The sequence below is a fragment of the Caloenas nicobarica genome, chromosome 1, assembly GCF_036013445.1.
Source record: "Caloenas nicobarica isolate bCalNic1 chromosome 1, bCalNic1.hap1, whole genome shotgun sequence".
NCBI lineage: Eukaryota > Metazoa > Chordata > Aves > Columbiformes > Columbidae > Caloenas > Caloenas nicobarica.
The window spans coordinates 63070164-63091976 of record NC_088245.1 but is presented as its reverse complement, the minus strand read 5'-3'; the positions used below and the strand labels follow the sequence as shown (position 1 = coordinate 63091976).

The 21813-nt window shown below is 42.2% G+C and overlaps 1 protein-coding gene across 2 annotated transcripts in view; it reads left to right on the top strand.

Moving 5' to 3' along the window:
* Positions 1–10539: 10539 nt before the first annotated feature.
* DGKI (diacylglycerol kinase iota) overlaps positions 10540–21813 on the top strand; it is a 178196-nt gene continuing 166922 nt past the window's right edge. For both annotated transcript variants that reach the window (XM_065658069.1, XM_065657275.1), the window contains exon 1: positions 10540–10857. In XM_065658069.1, coding sequence (XP_065514141.1) covers positions 10769–10857 — 89 coding nt within the window. In that variant the 5' untranslated portion in view covers positions 10540–10768. The remainder of the gene's footprint in view (positions 10858–21813) is intronic.

Sequence of the window (21813 nt, the reverse complement as noted above, 5' to 3'; positions counted from 1 at the left end):
TGAGGGGAAGAACAGCTTCAGAATCTCTGCATTTAGCATATGTATAGGCCTGCTGAGATGGAAAGTATGGTTAAACTATTGCGTGTGCACACAAAGCCAGATGGCTTTGTTCCTTCACCCAGCATCCCTTGCCACTTCAGTTCTTTGTCTCTCTTTCAAGCAAATACATGGTGGGGAGAAAAAAAAAAAAAAGGTGTCTCTGAGTGGAAGTTATCACCTTCTAAGGATTGGCTTAAGACCAGCTGAAACAAAGTTTGTTTGTGACCTACATAATTCTGGCCTAGATCTCTGGTCCATAGAAGAGGAAAAACCTGCTTCATGTTAAAAAGCTCTAGGCCACTGCAGACACCCTGTCTTTTTGGTGTTTCTTGTATGTATAGCTTTCCTTGCTTTCAATTTTTCAGCTTACAGGTCTGAAACATCTTTTCAGGGCTGTGCTCTGACTAATGGTGTTAAAATTGTGTTGCTTAAGAGTAGTGAGGTATGGTAAGGTTGATGTTGGGGTCTGTAGGAGGTGTCATGGGAAGTGTTGGAAAGCTTTCATCTAAAATAATTGGGATTAGGTGTCTCTGTCATTGTAGTGTTTGGCTCTCAAGCTGTGTTAACCTACCTGTTGCGCTCTGTCTTGGTTCTGCTTTTTCTCCTACTTGTCAAATCCAGAGAATCACAGAATCACACAATGTTAGGGATTAGAAGGGACCTCAAAAGATCATCTAGTCCAATTCCCCTGCCGGAGCAGGAACACCTAGATGAGGTTACACAGGAATGTGTCCAGGTGGGTTTTGAATGTCTGCAGAGAAGGAGACTCCACAACCCCCCTAGGCAGCCTGTTCCAGTGCTCTGTCACCCTGAGAAGAAGTTTCTTCTCAAATTTAAGTGGAACCTCTTGTGTTCCAGCTTGAACCCATTACCCTTTGTCCTACCATTGGTCGTCACCAAGAAGAGCCCATCTCCATCTTGGTGACACTCACCCTTTACATATTTATAAACATTAATGAGGTCGCCCCTCAGTCTCCTCCAAGCTAAAGAGACCCAGCTCCCTCAGCCCTTCCAACAGTTGCCCTGTGCTGGACTCTCCAGCAGTTCCCTGTCCTTCTTGAACTGAGGGGCCCAGAACTGGACACAATATTCCAGATGAGGTCTCACCAGGGCAGAGTAAAGGGGAAGGAGAACCTCTCTTGACCGACTAACCACCCCCCTTCTAATACACCCCAGGATGCCATTGGCCTTCTTGGCCACAAGGGCACAGTGTTGGCTCATGGTCATCCTGCTGTCCACCAGGACCCCCAGGTCCCTTTCCCCTACACTGCTCTATAACAGATCGTTCCTCAGCTTATACTGGAACCTGGGGTTGTTCCTACCCAGATGCAAGACTCTACGCTTGCCCTTGTTATATTTCATTTCCAGCCTGTCCAGGTCTCGCTGGATGGCAGCACAACCTTCTGGTGTGTCAGCCACTCCTCCTAGTTTTGTGTCATCAGCAAACTTGCTGACAGTGCACTTTATTCCCTCATCCAAGTCGATGACGAATATATTGAATAGTACTGGTCCCAGTACTGACCCTTGAGGGACTCCATTAGATACAGGCCTCCAACCAGACTCTGCACCATTGACCACAACTCTCTGGCTTCTCTCCTTCAGCCAGTTTGCAGTCCACCTCACTACCCGATCATCCACTCCACACTTCCTCAGTTTAGCTGTGAGGATGCTGTGGGAGACTGTGTCAAATGCTTTACTGAAATCAAGATAGACCACATCCACTGCTTTGCCATCATCTATCCACCTTGTTATGTCCTCATAAAAGCTATGAGGTTGGTTAAGCATGACTTCCCCTTGTTTGAAGCCATGTTGACTGCCCCTATTGACCCTCTTATCCTTGGTATGCCTTCAGATGGCGCCAAGGATAAGGTGTTCCATCACCTTCCCAGGGATGGAGGTGAGGCTGACTGGTCTATAGTTACCCGGGTCCTCCTTCTTGCCCTTTTTGAAGACTGGAGTGACATTTGCTTTCCTCCAGTCCTCAGGCACCTCTCCCGTTTCCCACAACTTGGCAAAGATGATGGAGAGTGGTCCAGCAATGACTTCAGCCAGCTCCCTCAACACCCGCGGGTGCATCCCATCTGGACCCATGGATGTCCAGATTGCTGAATTGGTCCATAATCCAGTCCTCATCAACCAAGACAAACTCCTCCACTGTCCTGACTTCTTCTGGGGCCTCAGGGGTACAGGGCTTCTCAGGACACCCTCCAGCAGAGTAGACAAAGAAGGCATTCAGTAATTCTGCCTTCTCTGTATGTTCTGTCACCAGGGCATCCACCCCATTCATCAGTGGGCCTACGTTGCCTCTGGTGTTAGTTTTATCTGCCATGTATTTGAAGAAGCTCTTCCTGTTGTCCTTGACCCCTCTCGCCAGGTTTAATTCTAAGGAGGCCTTAGCTTTCCTAGTTGTCTCCCTACATCCTCTGACAACAGCCTTATATTCTTCCCAAGTGGCCAGCCTCTCCTTCCATGATCTGTAAACTCTCTTCTTCCACACAGGCCTAATGCACCCCTCTACATCATGGCAGATACTTCATCCAAATTTTGGGGTTTGGAATTGAAAAGCTCATAGGAGCTGTGGAGAAGGAGAGAAAGGAGGAAAGGAGGGTTGTCAAACATGTTCTCCTCTTATTACATCTCTTTTGGAGGGAGGGAGGGTTAAAGGGAAGAGAGGGACTGAGCAGCCCATAAAAGAGAGTACTGATGCCAGCTTATTTAACAAGCAAAACAGATAAAGATTAGGGTTCCTATGGCAACTGGCTACCAGCAGAAGCACCTCAAGGATTTGGCGGGGGGGGATGACAAAATGGTTTAGCACAAGGGCCCAACATTTTTGATTGTAAAGACCTCTTCCCAGCTGCAGCAGCAGCATCAGCTCCTTTGCTGAAGAATGACATTTCTGTGTAACCAGCACCAAAGGCAGAGGATGAATTCTCCATGTTAGTTTAGCTAGGCCAGTTTAGCTAGGCCTTAAATTCATGAGGTATTTTAGAGGTGGTCCTGAGTTATGTTCCCTCTCTGTGTGGTATGATGGAGAGGAGTGGGAGATGGCAGATGGTGAGGGGGAGATGGACAGACCTTAGAAGCTGATTGGCAAGTGCAGAAGTGGCATTAGTTAAGGTTTGTGGATGTATCTAGTTGTCACCCTGACTCTGGGAGGTCCTAGGAACCATGTCTTCTCCCAGATCTGATAAAGCCTGAAGAGCATCTTTCTTCACTGACCTTCAGCCCATCCCATCTCAAAATCAGAGGGGATAAGTGTAGATCCAAGCTTGCTCTTTCAGCAGAAAACTTAAAACATCAGTTTTGTTTGGTTGGTGGTGTGTGTGTGTGGTGGTTTTTTTTTTTTTGGCTACAGTGCTGTAGTAGCTCCAAGAGCCTGGGTGCCTGGTGCTTGTGTTTGTTCTCTGCTCAACACCAGCCCTCCTGCTGCGAACGACATCTCTCACCAGGTATTGTGGCTTTTACATTTGGAGTTAAAATGCCAAAGCATGTAGTCATTTGATTCTGGGAATGAGAGGAGGCTGAAGGAGGTTAAGTATAGCTTTTGTTTAGATCAGCACAGCATGGAAAATAACCATCTTTGTACAGACTCAAGGCTATGTATTGGAGGTCCTACTGAATGGCTCCTTGATCAGCCCCAGCCCTGGGAGGCTGATTGAGTGATTTCCTTAATTGGATTTTTTTTGTTGATCTCACTGTATTGAAATTTTTTTTTTTTAAATAACTCATTATAATCATGCCCTTCTGCCTACTGGAAAAGAACACCTCACACTGAGAAAGAATTGTATTTGTCTTTTGGATCTGGTGGTTGGCATAGCTTCTATCAGAGCTCACATTATTTCTGAACAGTGGACACAGGGCAGCGTTCCCTGCTCATCCTGGGGTATGTACACACACAGACACGCACCAGCTTGTGCCAGCAAGAGTGTGTGAGAGTCTGTAAATCAGTCTTCTAGTGAAATCTGAAATTGGGCTGATTTTGGTATTCATGGAGTAAATAGCAAGTTGTGAGCTTGTCCTACCAGAAAGAGCTGTTGTGTTTGAGTTGCATGATATAATGTGTGCCTGGCTTCATGAGCATTGGGTCTCCAGGGTTAAACTATATGGTTCATCCCAGGCCAGGAAAGCACATGGACAATGAGTGACAGGAGAAGACTGCATGTAGCAGAACTCAAGTATGCGTGGTGCTTATAGACATGTAAATAGCACAGGGAGATACAGGGGTTTATTCCTGATCAGAAAAACTTATGTCCAAAATTTGGATAGCTCATAGCTCTTAATAAGAAGACCTATCCTAGCATAGTTAAAAGTGGAGAGGGTGGATGGGGAAGGAACGAGGAAGGGAAAAGGGTAGGAAATGGGAAATATGCAGTAACATGATGAAAGGAGAATTTGAGCCTAGAGAAGGCTTATAGAAGAACTTGAATAGAATTCAGAAAAATGAAATATAATGAGGAGGTTTGAAACTGGGGCAGGGGGAGAAAGGCACAATGCATGCTGTGTGGGTAGGAATGAAATGGGGGAGTAGGAACTGAACGGGATAAAAGGGGAAGGGAGGAATGGTTGGTGGAGAAAATGAGCTGGGTAAGAAAGGCAGAGATTTGTAAGGCAATGGGAGGGAGGAGGTTTAACAGAGAAGATGGAAGAAGGAAGGCAGGCAAAGAAAGTAAGTGTAATAAGAATACTGAATTAGAGAGGTGTGGGGGGAGGATACCAAAAGGCGGGAGCAGGGAAAGGAGGAGGAAAAATGTCCTATTACCTAAGGAAAGTGAAGGTTTTTAGGAATACATTGCGTTCATTTTCTAGTGTGTGTGTGGGAGCCAAGGTTAATTGGAGAGAGCCATGGACATCAAAAACCTCAGAGAAAAAAGAAAAGAGCTGTAAAAGAAAAAACGTGGGAAAATAAAAGGAGAAAGGAAAAAAAGAAACAGAAGTCAAGAGTGGCAGTGTGTTACTTTGCAGACACTGTGCCGTCAGGATCTCCTCAGATAGACATGTTCCTGTGAGCTCCCATAGCAGCTCATCTTTGTATTCCCTGAACCTGTAAAAAGCCCCATCTCCACAGAAGTAGGCAGCCAGGGCACAAATGCCTTTCCCAAATGAAATGAAATCTCCACAGCTACAGGGTATGCCTGTCTTGACAAGCTAAGAAAAATACCCTCTATGCTGCCTCTGCCCGCACATTTGCCACATAAATTTAGGGTCAGGGCACACTTTAATTTCAGGTTCTAATGCATTCCTACTGTTCAGAGAATACCCTTAGACTACATAGGACTTGGTAGCATACATGTTTTTGAGTAATTCGCACAAAGTCCTGACTTTAAGACTTTACTTTGGTGGTAGGAGCTAATGCTGTCCTCAAGAAGCAGATATGGTCTGTGTATCTTGAGTGGCTGACAGGCTGAACCATACAGTTTATGGCCCTGTAATGCTCAAAATCTGTCTTGTGACCAATGTCAAAACTATCTCAGGTGGGAGCCTATCGTCATTCTCTTTTGCTTGTCTTGCCTCTCCCAGGGTAGTCATGACAAGTTGTGGCAGGCAGAGCTACAGGAAAATGCCCATTAGCTCAAGTTGCCCAGCCAGTAATGGCAAAAACCAGGAGGATGTACTGGATTCTCCTGCAAATCCACAAGATTTATTCTTGCAGCAACAGTGATGTGCCTAGAAATGCCACCCTTTACACCAGACCTCACTGCATCTTGTGCTCTGAATGAGTTCATGAGGATAGCCTGAGGCGTGTTATTTCTCCCTTGTCCTGGTCTGCCTGCAAAACAGCTATTAAGGAGAGCTGTGATACCTACCCCAGGCACTCACTTGTGGCTAAACTCAGAGAGATATATACTCTGGTTTGTAAGCATTGTGAATGAGTTGCAGCCATTCAGCCCTTCTACCTACCACGCCTTTCATAAGTTTCCCATTTATAGTCAAAGACTGGGTCAACAGAGTATGTGGTGGATGGGGTGAGGCTTCGGGGGTCTTCAGCCAGACAGAGAGTCTGACAGACTGAGCTGTTTGTGTGGAGTCTAATACTAGTGTGACTATGTTTCTAAGCAAGGCTTCCCTTTCCCAGGCTTAGTTTCAGCCTACCTGATCTTCTCACCTTGCCCCTTCTGATCTCCTACCAGAAGAGTTCCTTCTGCAGTTGTCACTATCAAGATCAGGTTTTAGTGCATCACTCCAACTTACCCTTTCATTGGTAAATGACTTTTTTTTCCCTTCTGCAAACCTCCTACTCCTGTTTTCTCTGTGCACTCTGCACTGAGATTCTGCATTGGTAGTAACTTCTGGGTATTCATCCCTATTTGAGGTAAAATAAGGTGTTACATTAGAGCTGCATCTGAAATGCAGAATTTCAGTAGTGGGCTGAACAGGAGTAGAAATCCATGACACCTTTGGCTAATCTACAGAAAAAAAAATACCTTTCTGCTTGTGTGAGGTGTGCAGGCTTGTATGCCTGTAAAAACAAAACAAAACACAACAACTCCCCCCCCCCAACAAACAAATAAACAAAAACCACACACAAACACATACACATGAAAACAAAAAAACCAAAAAAACCCCCAAAAAACCACAAGCAAAGCCAAAAAACTCCCTCCTTTTTGAAAATTTTTGAAAGGATAGTGGGAAAATCAATAGAGATTTAAAAACAAAAATATAGTGGGGGAAATACAGGCTTGAATGGGACCATGCTGGCCATTGGGTTCTGTCCCTGTGATTGCAGGTAGCCATGTGACAGTTGCACAGTCTGGACTTGAAGGGAAGAGATTTCTAAATTTTCATGTATCACAAATTGTAAGGAACTCTTATCCCTGTAGCAAGATAAAGCCCTTTAGTACAATGTTTGAAAAACTCTTCTGTGCCACAAGCAGCCATCAAGAGAGATGTGAGACATTGTCATCCTCCTGGGCCCTGCAGGAGTGGGAATCTGGAGGTGAAAATACCCAGATGATCTTGGTGGAATGCACAATGCCATCTGCTTTAAGGAAAGTTCACAAACCCCAACGGCTTCTGCTGGTTTGAGCTTGTGGGAAAGACGTTCCCGATCTGAGGGTGATGATTGCTTCAGTCATATGTGTATGAGCAAAACACCAGTCAAGCAGTTGAGGGTTTGACCGTGTGGTTAACTGCACCAGCACTCCCCCTGCCAAGGTCTCAAATAGTGTATTTTCATTGTAAGGAGGACAATCAGTACAGAAATAAAAGGAATGTAAGAAGGTATTTCCAGCCTATGACATCCATTAAATCTACTAAAGTGAGCCAGAAGTTATAAAGAAGGTTAATTTGTTCTCTTACAGAATCTCAAAATAATAGCATAATCTATTGAGACTCCTAGCACTGATCCCTGCTAAACTGCCTCCCACTCTTTTGGTGGCATTAACTGCTTCGTGCAAACTTAACAAAGACAGGGAAGGTCAGTTGTTCTGCAGCTGATCCCTGGTTTTCTATAACCTGCATCTTTTAATCTCTAGATGGGTTTTACCTCTTCCCAACCGGTGTTAGTGCAACTGTATATAAAACCTCTGTCATCTTAATTGGGAGCACTGCTGGTTTTTGTTGAACCAGCAGTCTTGTTTTGGGAAATTCTCTTGTTTGTTTTGGACATTAAATATTTAAAGCATCCATTTTGGTGTGTATCTGTTTGAATGCTTTTCTTCTTTGTTTTCCCCATAGTGTTCTTGCCCTCCTGCACTGACTGGGTAAGCAATTTTATAAAAGGGATGTTTTTTCTTTTGCGCCTGACACAGCTTTTCTTGGTAGCTTCGAGCTACAAGTTTCTGAAGATGAAACCTCCACCTTCTGCAGATCTCTGGAGCTTTTTTAAGAAAAAGTCCTCCTCCCACTCCTCAAGCTCACGTGGCTTTGTACCACTGTACTTGCTGTGCGCCTGCTGCCTGTCACACAACTGCACGGAGGCTTGGCTTAGGTCCTCTTCTTTTTCCCCTTCCCTGTATTCTGAGATACTGCTCTTGCATCATGACTGGGCGCTGTCTGTGTGTGATGTGGTAAATTGTGAGACAAATGTTTTCTCCTATTGGAAGTGCCAGATTTTCTCCATCTCAATATTTGAATGAGATTTAGGGCAAAAGGTTGTTTATTTTCACATAGCTGTACCCCTGCAGTCTAAAATGGCTTTCAGCCTGAGATTACCACCAAGAAAAAAGTACGAGAAAGGCCTGAATGCATGTGCAAGTTCATCAGCCCTGAAAAGGGAGGTGGCTACTGTGAGGACAAAACCAGTGCTGATACCTTAGCATGTGCTGGGGTAAATATTTAGCTACAGCTGCTTTCCTTAGGCAGAATGAATTTTAAACTGATGCTTGCCTTATCAGTGAGTGAGACCTGGCAAATAGAAACAGCCTATATTAGGTTTTGTAGAGAGAAGGCACTAAGAATTTCCAGAAATAAGCATTTTACATCAGAAAAAAAAAATCGATATGATCTGAAACGTGCAACTGAACACAATGACTAAGAAAAAAAGAGATAAACATTTGCCTCAATCCAGGAGCAAGTAATTTTTGAGCCTACACCGTGTTGAGGTAACTTCTTTGTAAAAGGAAGAAAAATGCACCGAGAGCTACGTGTGTTTGTGCCAGACTTCCAAAGCCGGAGGTAGAAATGCTCCAAGGAAGCGTTCTAACAGCACTTCTCCCTGACCAAAGGCAGAAAATACCACCTGGCTCCTGAGAGACAGGTTACTCTGAAAGGCAGGTGGTTCTTTTGATGCTCTGCAGACTGAGTCAAGAGGTGGGGTGAGCTGTGCAGTGGAGTGACTGTGCCAGAGGGTCTGGGTGAATCATGCAAAGGTAATTTCTACACTGCAGGACTGGAAGGGGCAGTGGAGAGGGTCATCAGCAAGAAGGTGTAGGCAAAATGGAACAGCATGGTGGAGTAGCATACCTCCCCCAGCCTTTGGTGATGGGCCAAGCAAGACTAAGGATTTTCCAACTGGAAGCCTACCTCTGGCATATCCCATCAAGGACAAGTCAGGATGTTGCCCCAGAAGTGTCCAGAACCAACTGGTGATGAGGCTGGAGCTTTTGTTGCTGACTCAGTGCCCGAGGCAGCCTGTGCCTCCTGCCAGCTATGCAGAGACAACCGTGACTCCCCTGCGCTCACCGACTGACAGCCTTTGCTCTCAGAGCACCTGAGCATGAGCACTTCTGCTCTGCAGAGATACCCTGGGACTTAGTGCAACCATGAGGTTTGCTTTATTCTCTGTCTAGCTCCCACATGCTGTGCTCAACAAAGAGGTCTTCTTGTGTCCCTTTCCAGCCCTATCAGCAAAGACCCCAGCACCAGCTAAATATTTTGAACTTCACAGCTGCTATTTAAAAAAAAAAAAAAATCAAAAAGTACAGGCTTTTAAACTGTGCTTTTCAAACTATGCCGAAGGTTTCATAAAGTGGGTATTTTTAGCATGTCATAAAAATATAAAGCCTCACTCTTATTTTTGTCCCTTCAATCTCTGCAAAATTAATTGAAAGCATTTTACCTTGCTCTCCTTTGCTTCCCTGACTTTCAGAAACTAGCTAACTTTAGGACCCAGGAGGGAAGGCGTCATCAGATGCTGGCAAACGCTGGCCATGTTGTGTGTCTATTTATAGTAGGTGTGTGTGTCTAACCACCTTGTCGTTCTTTTCTTAGCATCAGCTGGACGAGCTCAGCTATCAATTATCCATGAAGCTAATGATAATACAAGGAAAGCTATGTCAAGCAGGTGCTCAGAGGAGAGAGAAAAGGGGGTGGTAGGTGACAGGACAGGGAGAGATGAGGTTTTAGGAGCTGAAAAAGATCCTTTTGCTCAGCCTGAAAACCCTTATTATCTGTAATAATTATTAATAACAGGGGTGTCTGCACAAAGTCATTGTGACTGCTTTCAGCTGGTACATCCCTCCCAAACGTTATTTCCCTCATTTATTTTCATTGCGTTGGCAATCAAAGGCAGTGGGGTTTTCTATTTTTTAAAATATTTTTTATTTTTTAATCCCTTTGCTTTTAATAGACCTTAAGCTGGGTATTCTCCTCCTCCATCTCCGTCCTGGGTACTGATATTTGGGTTGGTAATAGCAGGTTCTACTTTCCCTGTGAAAAACTGAGCCTCTGGTATTTCTCACGCTTGCAGATTGCACGTCTACATTTGCTTCCTCTTTTGTCTCCATTTCAGAGAGGATTTTGCCTGTAAGGACTCTGGGGGGAGAAGGGAACAAGCGAAGGGGTGTCATTCCTCTCGTTGCCAAAGACGAAGCTATTTATCAGCTGCTTTTTTTTTTTTTTTTAATTATTTTTTTATGGTTTGTCTTTGCTGCTTTCTTCCCTAAGTGCAGCGGAGCAGGACAGCGTGAACTCTGCTCTTGACAGCAGCTCTGGTTCTGACACCATCTGCCACCTAATCCACTTCCAAGGAAAGCTGTGACGTCTGTGTGCATGTGTGTGCACATATACCCTCCCCACCTCACCCATACATCATTTCAGCAGGCTCATACTGACCAGCTCACAAGTGCCATTTCTCTTACAGGAACTGGCCTTTGATACTTCTCTTCTTCCTTCTGCTTTAGATTTCCCCGATTCAGTTTAGCATACTGTGGTGCGAGGCAGGGGAAGGGGCTTATGAGTTGAAACTGGAGAGTATTTCCTCAAAAACTGAACACCTCTCTGTTTTCCTACCTAGCCTGCCTCTCTGAGGTGCTGGACTTTCAGATTTTTTTGACTTTTCCTGGAAGTTATGAGTGTGGGATGCATGGATTTCTTTTGCAAAAGCAGCAGGAAACAGAGCAGGTGTAAATTGTCTGTGCCGGGCTCCTTGGATAGCTGGTAAGTGGGCTCTTGCAGGAACTGTTGAATTTTAAGCTTTTCAGTGACATAATGGCCCATCTTGTTTGACTGCTGTATGCAAGCACTGAATGTGTTTCAAGCTTTCTATATTTCCTTTCTCTAATAATACATGAAGATGACATTTATCACACATGATGCTGTATCTGCTGATGTTTTTAGATGCACCGTATTCAACACAGTTCACTGACTGTGCTGGATCATGTTTGCTCATGGCATTCAGTACTATGCACACATAGTGCTGTGGAAAATAGCATGAGAATTGGGACGGGGAGCAAAGAGGGATTTTGGGAATGATGGAGGGACTGCGCAGTATGCATTCAGAAATGCCAGTCATTTTGCTTGTAGTCATCAGTTATGCCATTTTTTCTGGGCTATGGTAATGAATGCTTGAATTAGCTTCTGGAAAACAGTAGCTGTCTCTACTGCTGGGAGGCTCTTGCACCTGAGTGTTGTGATTTCTTCCTCCTGGGTGCCCACAGATAACCCTTTCCTCCCCATTTGAAAGTGTCACCATTGCGAAAATTAGGAGACTTTCCTGGCTGAGAAGGAAGGGATAGGACTCCCTGCAAAAGTTAACACGGTCTTTGGAAAGACATCCCTGTCTCTGCCAAACAAGGGACGAGGAATTCAAGTCATGTGCTTGTTGCAGTCTAAAGCTAAGCAGAGTTCTGCCATGTAATGCAGAGGGTTTGAGCCAGAGCTTCCTGATGGATCTGGAAAGTCAGCCATTGTCTGCTGGGGGATTTAGATCAGGCTCAGTTATAGTTCTCCCTGGTTCCTGTGATGTTGTGCTTTGCTTTGTGGTTGGATTTCCCATCCCCCTTTCCATCTGCCTTTGTAGACCCCCTCCCTCATTTTCCATGTGAGGAAGTTATTTGCCCATGTGACCTTCACAACAATTTCTGCATCATACTGAGCATGGACCAGAGGAATCCTGCTGTTCACTTGCACTTGGTTTCATCAATCATACTTAAAACAAAATAATAAAAAACCCCTTCAAACTGAATAATGCTCACTAATTAGGAAAGCAAAGGAACTTCATGTTAATTTGAGATAGATTACCATACAAAAACTAGTTAATCAGCAATCTCTCCTAAGTGTGTTTTATTCTTTTGATAAAAGAAAAATTACTTTTGACTCTTTGAGATTACTTGTAGAGGTATTCAAAGAGAGGTTTATATTAATACCATATTGACATGTATTGATGAAAACCGAAAACTTCTGTTCCTTTCCCACCACAGAAAATTGCTTTCATTCGTCACTTCTAAAGCAGGCAGGGGAATAATTCTCCAGTCTTGGCTAGCAATTTAAGATTGCTCTGATGAAGATAGAATATTTCAGACAATCTATTAAAGGACTTATCTCCCAACCCTAGTTTTGGCTCCTATGTAGGATCGCATCCTGTTTGCAACAAGACACTTACAAGCTTCAGGTTATTTTTGCAAATGAGTTCTCCAGAACAAAGTAATAGTTGAACTAGCAGAACTGTGTGATGCTCTGGTTTCATTTAGAGAATATTGTCCTTGATATTTTGCACTTGTTGTTATTGGGAAAATAGTAGTGTGCACGTGGAGAAACTGGACTTCTGATTCACATTTTTTTGCTTGAACATTCAGTCATTTTTCAGTGAAATATGTAACTACAAGGCAACAGAAAAATGGTAATAAGAGTTGTGTGTGTGAGAATCGTGCATCATTTTAAATTCATAGTATTTAGAAAGTCTCAGCTTTCCTGGTACATTTGTTTTCCAGTAGAAAACATATTCTAATGACTACTAATTAATACTGATATATAGGTCACCTAAGACAAAAATGAAACTCCTTTCACTGCCAAAACATCTCTAAGGAATTAGAAAACACTCCCTTCAGTACTAGGAGGTGTAGTGATTTTTTGTTTTCCAGTTTTGTCTCTCTGCTTCTGTGTCTCTATCATTCTGTCTCAGTGTGGGAACTGTGTCTCATAAGCCAAATTTCCCTTGAGGTTTTGACAGACCTACACAGGGAGGGGTGAGGAATCCCCTTGGGCATAAGCATTCCCTTTGTGCTTCTAGCCAAGCAGGAAGGAGCCCAGGAGGAAAGCTGGTCCTCATGGGAGATGCAGGCTGATCTTGCAGTCGAAAGCTTGGAAAATTCCAAATAAGTGCCTGGAAAAGCAAGGATGTTTGAACCAAACCCAGCCATCTTGGGGTTCAATTTCCAGGAATATTTCATGCATGTGAGCAGAGCAGTGTTGTCTGAATGCATGCTTTCAGAAGGGCCTTTAGTCAGCTTATTACAGTGAAGCTTATATTGATAAGCTGAAACTCTAAGAAAAAACAAAAGCCCAAACAAACCAAAAACCGAGAGTCAAGACTCCTTCTCCCTTTGCAATATTGGGAGTGATTATCAATATTGGGAGTAATTATTGGAGAAAAGGGCCAACAGAGGATGCTGAATGTGTTCCTGGGTCTGGCAGTTTGGAATAATTCTGGCTATGTTACCTGTGTCATCTGTATGGATGACTACAGCTAGGTGTGCTGTTCTCTGTGGAGGGAAATGCTTCTCTGCTGCTGTTGACTTTATTAGTGAAAATAATGTAGCTTCTGAAAGTGCATAAAGTTTAAAATTTAGTATATTGTCTTTTTTTTAATTAAAAAAGGCAATAGTGTTGAATTCCCATGTTGAGACCAATAAGCTAATTTGTTGAGCCCGGGTGCGTAGTCATTTTTGGAAATAATCTTCTTTTCAAGTCTGTTTATCTGCTGACTTTTCAATTTCAAATTAACTTTGAAAATGTAAGTAATAGGAAGTGACATTTTCATTCCCCTTACTTTGGAAACAGTTCATATAGTGTATGTTTGCTTGTTTCCTCATCTGTAAAATGCATATGTGTGTTAATTATGGTCAACATTTCATAAATTATTTTTAGGCTGAATACTTTAAACAAGTTTAGTCTCCTCTGAACCAAGGTAATATCACAGGTCAAATTATTAACTGCAAATGTATAGGCAATTGGAAGGCATATTTTTCTACTTGGTCCACAGCTGAAGGTCCCATTTGTTGTAACTCTTAAAGGTGATTGTAGTAATTGCTCTACACTGGAAACTCATGTCAGTCTTTGGGTGCCCAAAACCTGGATTCATGCTAGTGTTGTGTGGTGATTATTATTATTATTTTTTTTTAATGAAGAGAAGAAGTGATTAGAAATACCAATGAGGAAGCTGTATGTCTGATGCGAATCTTTAGTCTATGAAAAGTATAGCTTAATTCTGTTTCGATATTTCAAAGTTTTCAGACAACAGCAATTTGCAGTCATATTCAGGATGGCAAGCTCTGATTTGTGGGCATTTACCGTGATCTTGAGGTAAGTTTCAGTGTTTTCCAGTATGATTAAATTTAAAGTCAAGTTGTTAACCTCATATGGAAATATTTGTTGCAAGCAAACTTGAGATATTTTTACATCAGGAACAAAACATTACTCTGTATTACTCACTCTTAATACTCTGGGTTTTGATCTGCATGTGCCTGGTTTATGTAAAGCAACTTGAGAACCCAGGGGGTGGGAGATCACCTAGACCGGATGACACGCATCTTGGGTTACTGCAGGGAACAGAGTGTGAAATAGCAGAGGTACTGATGAGGATATATGATATATCCTGAAAAATCAGCAGCTGTTCTTGACAATTGACAAAGCACCAGTGTGGGATCTACTTCCAAACGGGAGAAGCAAGGTCCCGGACATGGGGAGATGGCAAGCTGCCTGACGGCTGTGGGGGAACTGAATGAGAATCTCAGGATGGTGAAGTGTGAAGGCTGACTGGGTATAAGTCTAGGGTCAAATTACCATTTCGTTTGAAAGAAGGAATCTTACACTCATTAGACCTGAATGAAGTTGCACAGACTTGTGATTACACGTGAACAGATTAAGGATTGTGTAGTGTAGTAGACTTGAGTTCCTGGGTTTCTCAGAGGACTTTTTCTTTGAGTAAGTTATGTGTCAGGACTTGGAACGCATATTGTGAAACAGTGACAGTAACAATTAGAAAGTGAGTATAACTTCTGCGGCTCTCATCTCTGTCCTGCCAATGAAATATTCGTTTTAGATAGTAGGTTCTTCAATTCCTGCTTGTTTTGGTCTGAAGCAGTACCTACGTTTCGTATCTCACCCTGGAGGTGGATGAACATAGCTCATCAGGGTATCCTTGTTCTTTGATTGCTGGGAGATCTGTGTGCAGTGGGCTGCTTCGTCAAATGTTCCTAACACTTGAATAGCCTCAAAGAAACCTGAATGCAACCAAATCCTCATTTACAGTAAATCCATATTTGAAAAAAGGGAGAGGTGAAAGTGTTTGGTAAAGGCCGTAAAAGATGACAAAAACTTTCAAGTAGATTTTGGTGCACCAGGGACTATGTATCCTGGTGATGATCTCTAAATGTCAAGTAATGCGTGATGGCAAAAATGGTTTAAATTCACACATAGTGATGTGCTCTGAAGCTGTGCTGTTCTCCAGGGAGTAAAGGTCACTATGGATATTTCAGTGGTGATATCTAAACAGAGTGTTAACTGCAGTTGGAAAAAGAAAAAAAAAAAAAAGGATTTATGAGGAACACAGAGCAGGTAAAGTAGAAATTTGAGTGAGTATCTGGGTTCATCCATGTCTTCTGTAATTTCTCAGGGATCAGTCTCTCCTGTAATAATCTTATTCTACTTTAAAACAGTCGATGAAAGAGTGCACTTTCACTGTAATTAATCAAAAGCAGCACTGAGGTAGGAAACCATTGCATAACTCCTACTCTTGCCTTGCCTGCACAGATCTTGAATGAAACTCACCAGGTGTTTCCATATTTACTGAAATTTCCTTAACTCAAGGTTTTTCCTCAGCTTCAGGGTAGAAAATGTTGGTCTAATCATTCTGAATTGTAAATGAATCACTGGAGTCCTTTGGCTGGAGAGGAGCTCCTACAAGGAGTGCAGTGCTCTAAGGCAAAAGGTCTTTATTTGTTATCTTGATTTAAAGAAAGCATCTGAAATGCTTTGTCACTTCTCTGCTCTCTTTTCTAGTGAATATATATGCAATTGTGAGGAACTGAGAGCAGCTCAGGAACTCAAACAGAGCCCTGTGTTTGAGAGGAAACTGCTATTTTAAATCAGGTTTGAAAAGATTGTTTTAAAACTGAAGAATGTTCCCTTAACAAAAGCACTGGAGGTATGGGGGCATGGAGAAAGTATGGGGCTTGGTCTATTTAACCCTTTAGTGAGTTTTAGGTTGGGATATATGGAGAGAAATAACCAGGCATCTGAATATTTTAGAAAGACTGTGATACAGAGCAGATGATGCACAACTTAGTTTCTCCCCATGAGTGTACAGTCTAAGATTTTCCTTACAACAGGAATATGTCTCATGTAGTTGCATTCAGCAGGTGGTGCAAAATGAGTGTGTCTAATACAAATCAGTACTAAAAGCACTCGGCAGTTCCTGATGGCAAAAAATTTCTGCCCAAAAGGAAAAATGCTACATAGGAGCAGCTTCCGTCTCACCTCCACAGAGGTGAGGCTGGGAACTAACTCTGGTAGGCTGGGTGAGCTGGGGTGGGTTAGGGCAGGGGGGTGAGCAATGTCAGAAGCTGTGGAAGCTGTTGTTCTTCAAGCAAATGGGTTTGATATCTCACTTCTGATATTGGCAATTCACGTTTCTGTCTCAGGAAGGCTTTTTTGTTTGAGCATGTAACAGCAGTCCCTTGGGTTTCTCTTCTCTTGAGAGACAAGGAGGCCAGCTCAGTGCAGCATTTATGTGCTGCCTGACATATTTCAGTTCACTTTGCTAGACACTCCTGTGTACGTTTCCAGACCTCATCTGCTTCAAAGCAAAGTAAACAGATGACCTTTCTGCATAGCTGCTTTACCTAATACTGACTGTGCACCCTGCAGGTTGTTTTAGGTGAGAAAATTAACGTGTAAAATTGTCAACATAGTGGTATTCAATAGGGGGTTTTGTTGCTGTTTGTGTTTTGTTTGTTTGTTTGTTTGTTTTGTTAATTTTTTTGTTTGTTGGTTTGGTTTTTTGTGTGGGTGGGTTTTTTTGTTTGTTTGTTTGTTTTCTCCTTGGATCTTCATAGAGATGTGCCTCAAGTTAGTTGCAGAATAAAACTGATTCTCCGCTATTTACTGCTTAAGAGCTCATTGACATTAGGGATCAGTTCATATTTTGGTGAACTTGTAAATATGTGTTTAATTCCTCTGTAGTGCAGAAAGGGTCTTATGCAAACAAAGAGGAACCTTGAGTAGCTTAGGATTACATTATATAAGAAAATATAAAACTGTTGTAATTATAGAGTCAATAAACCCTTGAACTGGTCTATACTGACACTTTTCTGGGTTGTATCCTCTTTTGCCATTCCCTATGTGTGAAGGAGACAGTTTTCTGAAAATGCTTCTGCTGATATTCACTTCAGTGTTCCTAGACACAGAACAAATCCAAATGTTCTGGGCTTCATTTATAGCCTGGCAGGTTTTGTTCGTGGTCAATATGAGGCTCAGTTATCTTATAAATTATTTGGCTTGCATTTGAAGCTCTTTCAATTTTACCTCAACCCTGCAAGAGGGTAAGGTTCAAACACAGTTAACCATGGTACTTTCTGTTCCATGAGCTGTACCCAGGTTATAGCTGTTTTATTCAGCACGGTGGCCTGTTTTGTTGCAGTCATGTCCTCTTTACAATTTCCAGGAAAAGTTTCATGTCTGTGCTGCTTGCATTAGGAAAACAATGCTAGCAATAATTTTTGCCTTTCATCCATAGAAGAGGGATTTCTTTCTTTGATTTTGTAATGATTTTCCCTTGCTGTTTAAATATATTTCTATGGAAAACAAATTTGAGTCTGTATTGTCCTTTCTGTGATCAAAATCATTGACACAGAAGAACGGTTGTTGTACTCTTTCTCTCAGGTCAGGGATGCTGATGCTTTTAAGGGGAGAAGGTGAGAAAGGTTTCAGGAGTACACTTTAATTTAGAGATATGTGTGAATTTAAATAGATTTACAATGCTTCTCTTAAAACAAAGCAATGCAGAACTGAAGACTACAGGGCTTGAAATTGAAAGAAGTCAAAGACAACAAATGGAACTACTGGGCTGTATAGAAAATGATCATCTGCACGGCCCAGTGAACTGAGGGGAACTGCAGGAATAAGAAAATATATGCAGCAGAGCTTCCAGACTTTTTTCTTCTTTGTGAGTGCTCCTCATGAAACCTTACTAGAGGGCTAAAATAATTTAAGACTCTTTGGTGGATCCTCCTTAGCAACCCAGTTTTGTGTTGTAGAGACTATGAGCACCGTAACTTCTTTTCTCATTTGTGCAGCCATTCCCAGTTTTCTGTAGACACTGGGGGATGTAGTGACCTCACTGGTAAAGTGGTGCAGGGCACTAACTGTGACAAAGTTAACTGGCAGCTGAAAAGCAGCATAACTGTCTGAGCAGTCTGGTGGAAGCAGCTGTTGAGGCACACTTTGATTGCATTTAATCTAAATATATCTATTTATTCTAAATATACACAGAAAAAACTCTGACCCATGTCTGCTACTTCTGTGTTTTTATGCAGTATTTGCATTGTATCTGCAAGAAAAGGAAATACTTATTTTGCATTTAGCTAAGGCATGTCATTCCTTCACACCTCAACTTCCAGAAATGCTCCAGGAATTATCAAAACTACTGTCCTCTTACAGCCACCTTCTTTGGACCACCAATAAGTAACCTGTGAGCAAGAGCTGTGGTATGTTGCAGTTTTAGGGGCGAGCAGCTAGTGCTTTATTTCCAAGACATGTGAGCTTTGAGATAACTGTGAATCCTCTAGGGATTTGGATTTAATATTGATACCCAGACAAATCCCTAAGCCTGACTGTAAAACTGCTCAAGGCTGGAGATGGGCTGAAGTGGCAGTATTTAGTCACACTACTTTTGATTCCTCTGCCAAAGCTGTTTGTTTATTTTATGATCTAATTGACATAATGTATCTGCTTTTGCCTTTTTTTTTCTTTCTTTTTTTTTTTTTTTTTTTTTTTTTTCCCCTGAACAGCATTCTTAGTCCAGAAGAAACTAAATTACATTGGTCTATGGGTGAGGATTCTTGGTCTAATAACTGATTAAATGCTAAGACTACAGGCAAGTGATCAGTTTTTGGTCTAGAGGGATGTTATCAGGGATTCACATGGAGCTAGAATGGTTGTTGCTAGATGTGCTTTTGGAAATTGGAAACAGGAAATAAACTATGGGGTGATGAAACTTGTCTCTGGGCTATTTAAAATGAGATTTAACTGCAAAGTTGCAAAAGAATTGCTTGTAGTGAATGAATGGACTATAAAATGAAGGTTGCAATTCTGGGTTGATAAGGCTGCTTTTCTCTGCATTACTTTGCAGTTAACTCAGGCAAGGATGGACTGTGCATTAGTTATTACCCATTTGGAGAGAGATTTAGTACTCACTGTAGATAATTCTATGAATATTTCTGCTTACTTCTCAGAAGCAGATAAAAGTCAGAGAAGGCAAATAGAGCAATAGTAATTTGATCAGTGAAACGAAACAGTTTATGGATGAGAAAAGACTCAATAGAAAAAGCTTTACAGGCTTGAATGCCATGAGGAGCAAGCAGAAGGCAGGTAGGGAATGCTAATTTATTCTTTCCTGTGATGTAAGAAACAGAAAGCATCAAATAAGCTTGTCAAACAGGTTTAGAAGAATAGGAGTTATTTTTGCTTACAATTCAATATTATGTGGTGGATCTCATTGCCACACAATATCATGGAGATGAGCAATCCTGTATTAACAGACTAAATAAATGAACACTGTAAAAATCCATTAGTGAGCTCGAAGTGGGAGGATTTGATGCAGCCCATCTTAAGGAGACCAAAGCTTTGCTTTGCTAAGGCAAGATGGGGACACAGAAGGCAATATACCTTTGTGCTTGCCATGTTATTCTTCTCTCTATATAAGCATCCTTTACCAACTGGCTGAAGGCAAAAGCTGCTGGCTTAGTTAAACATTTGGTCTGTCTCAGTAAGATTGTTCTCAGGGTCTGTCTACAGTAGGCAGAAGTGAGCTTATTGTACCCTTTGCCCTGAGCTAGTACAGACTGTGAGTTTGAGCCTGAAAACCAGCTCACCACATCAACAGCTTACTGAGACGGATCCAAAAAACCCTACTAGCAGGATTTCTGGATCCTGCTGGCTCAAAGTGGCTCAGTGTGCTGAGTGGGCTGACTCCATCCAAACGAGGTGGTACAGACATGAAGGTGTTTGCTGTCGTGGAGGTATCAGGACTGTGTGTGAATTTTGAGCTGAAATGGAGACCACCCTTGCCACACTCTCCTAGCATTTCCCTACTAGCCAACTTAGTTGATATGTTACTTGAAAGAACCTAATTCCTTTCCTCTCCATAAAATATTACATAGGGAGCCCATAATTCTTAATGTGGGGCCAGTTATCTAAAAACATATATGCATTGCAAAACTCTGCATCAAAACACATGAATGTGCTTCTGTCTTGACCTTTTGTTCCAGAGTCTATTTTTTTACAGATGGTTTCTGCTATGTTTCAATGTTTCAATTTTTACTGAAAGCTGAAATTTTAGCTGTGCTTACGTGTGGTTTAATAGTCTAAAACCAGGTAGGAACTGCAGAGAAGGTTCACTAAGCTTGAAATAATCCTTGTTACCCACATACTTCTAGTTTTGCTGTTGAAGGCATATAGCCTATCCTCAGAAAATCCCTCAAACTTCATAAAGATCAATCCAAAAGAGGGAATTTTGATGAGCTGCCAGGCAGGGAAATGGTTACATCTGTCAGATCTCTGTGTTTGCAAAGCAGGAGAACAGGAATGGAAGCTGGGGTTTTTTCCCTGTTTTCCTGATGCTCTAAGCCTCATTGCAGAGCTGAACAGAACGATGCAGGCCACTGCACACTGATGTTGCTCTGTTGTGCAGCTGCACTTTATACCAGCTGAAAACCTGATCTGTGAGGAGTTCAGCAGTTGCTTTTTGGTCAAAGTTGTAGTGAAGGTTTTTTTCAAGGCAGTATCATGGGCTTCAGTGAGCTCAGTTTATACCCACTTGCCCTTCAGCATGTGACATCCTAGAGATCCATGCTAAAAAGAGATTCTTTACACAAGATGGCACATAGTTTCCAGGAAAAACAGTGAAAAGTACTTTTCGTTTCCTATATATATGTACACAATGCCCTCCACCAGTCCTCTGAGGTTTGGCTGTTACATTAAGGAAGAGTAATGTGGTTAAAATAAAGAAAACGTTGGCTTGTTGTAAACCTCATCTGTTGGCTAAAGTTTCCAGTTCAGAAGTCTCTTGCTTTTTCCTTCTTCCTTAATTTTTTTCATTTTTTGAGCATCTTCCCGGACTGGTTGTAGCTGGGGTTGAAGGAGAAGTTGAGGTGGTCCCCTGTGTCCTATGACAAGATGTATATGGCCTATATGAGGAAAACAAATTTTGAGATGGTCAAGTTATTTTTTTCAGATGCCTCAGTCTATACACCTCTTATCTTAAGGACCTCATTGACTTGCAATCTAGAAAGAAAAAATGTTTTGCTTTGCCCATGCAAATCAATCTGTGGGGAGGGAGAAAACATAAACATATCCCCCCGCTCCTTCAATCCATCCCAAAACTAACTGACAAAAAAAAAAAAAAAAAAAAGAGTAGGGGAAATGGGCCTTACAAGAAGAAATGTGGAAGGGAGAAGACGACATGATACTTGAAGAACAGAATCCATTCTTAGCTGTGCATAAAGTACCAAAACTAAGGTGTATGGGATTGGTTTATACTGTTTCTGATTCATTGTTCATTTCAAGGAGGCTTTCTGTGTCCTTCTGCAGGTCTCTTGAGGGTCATCTTTGGCCGTGGAAAACAACCTTTCCTGGCACTGGCATGTTGGGGGAAGCCTGCCATCCCCACTCCCTGTG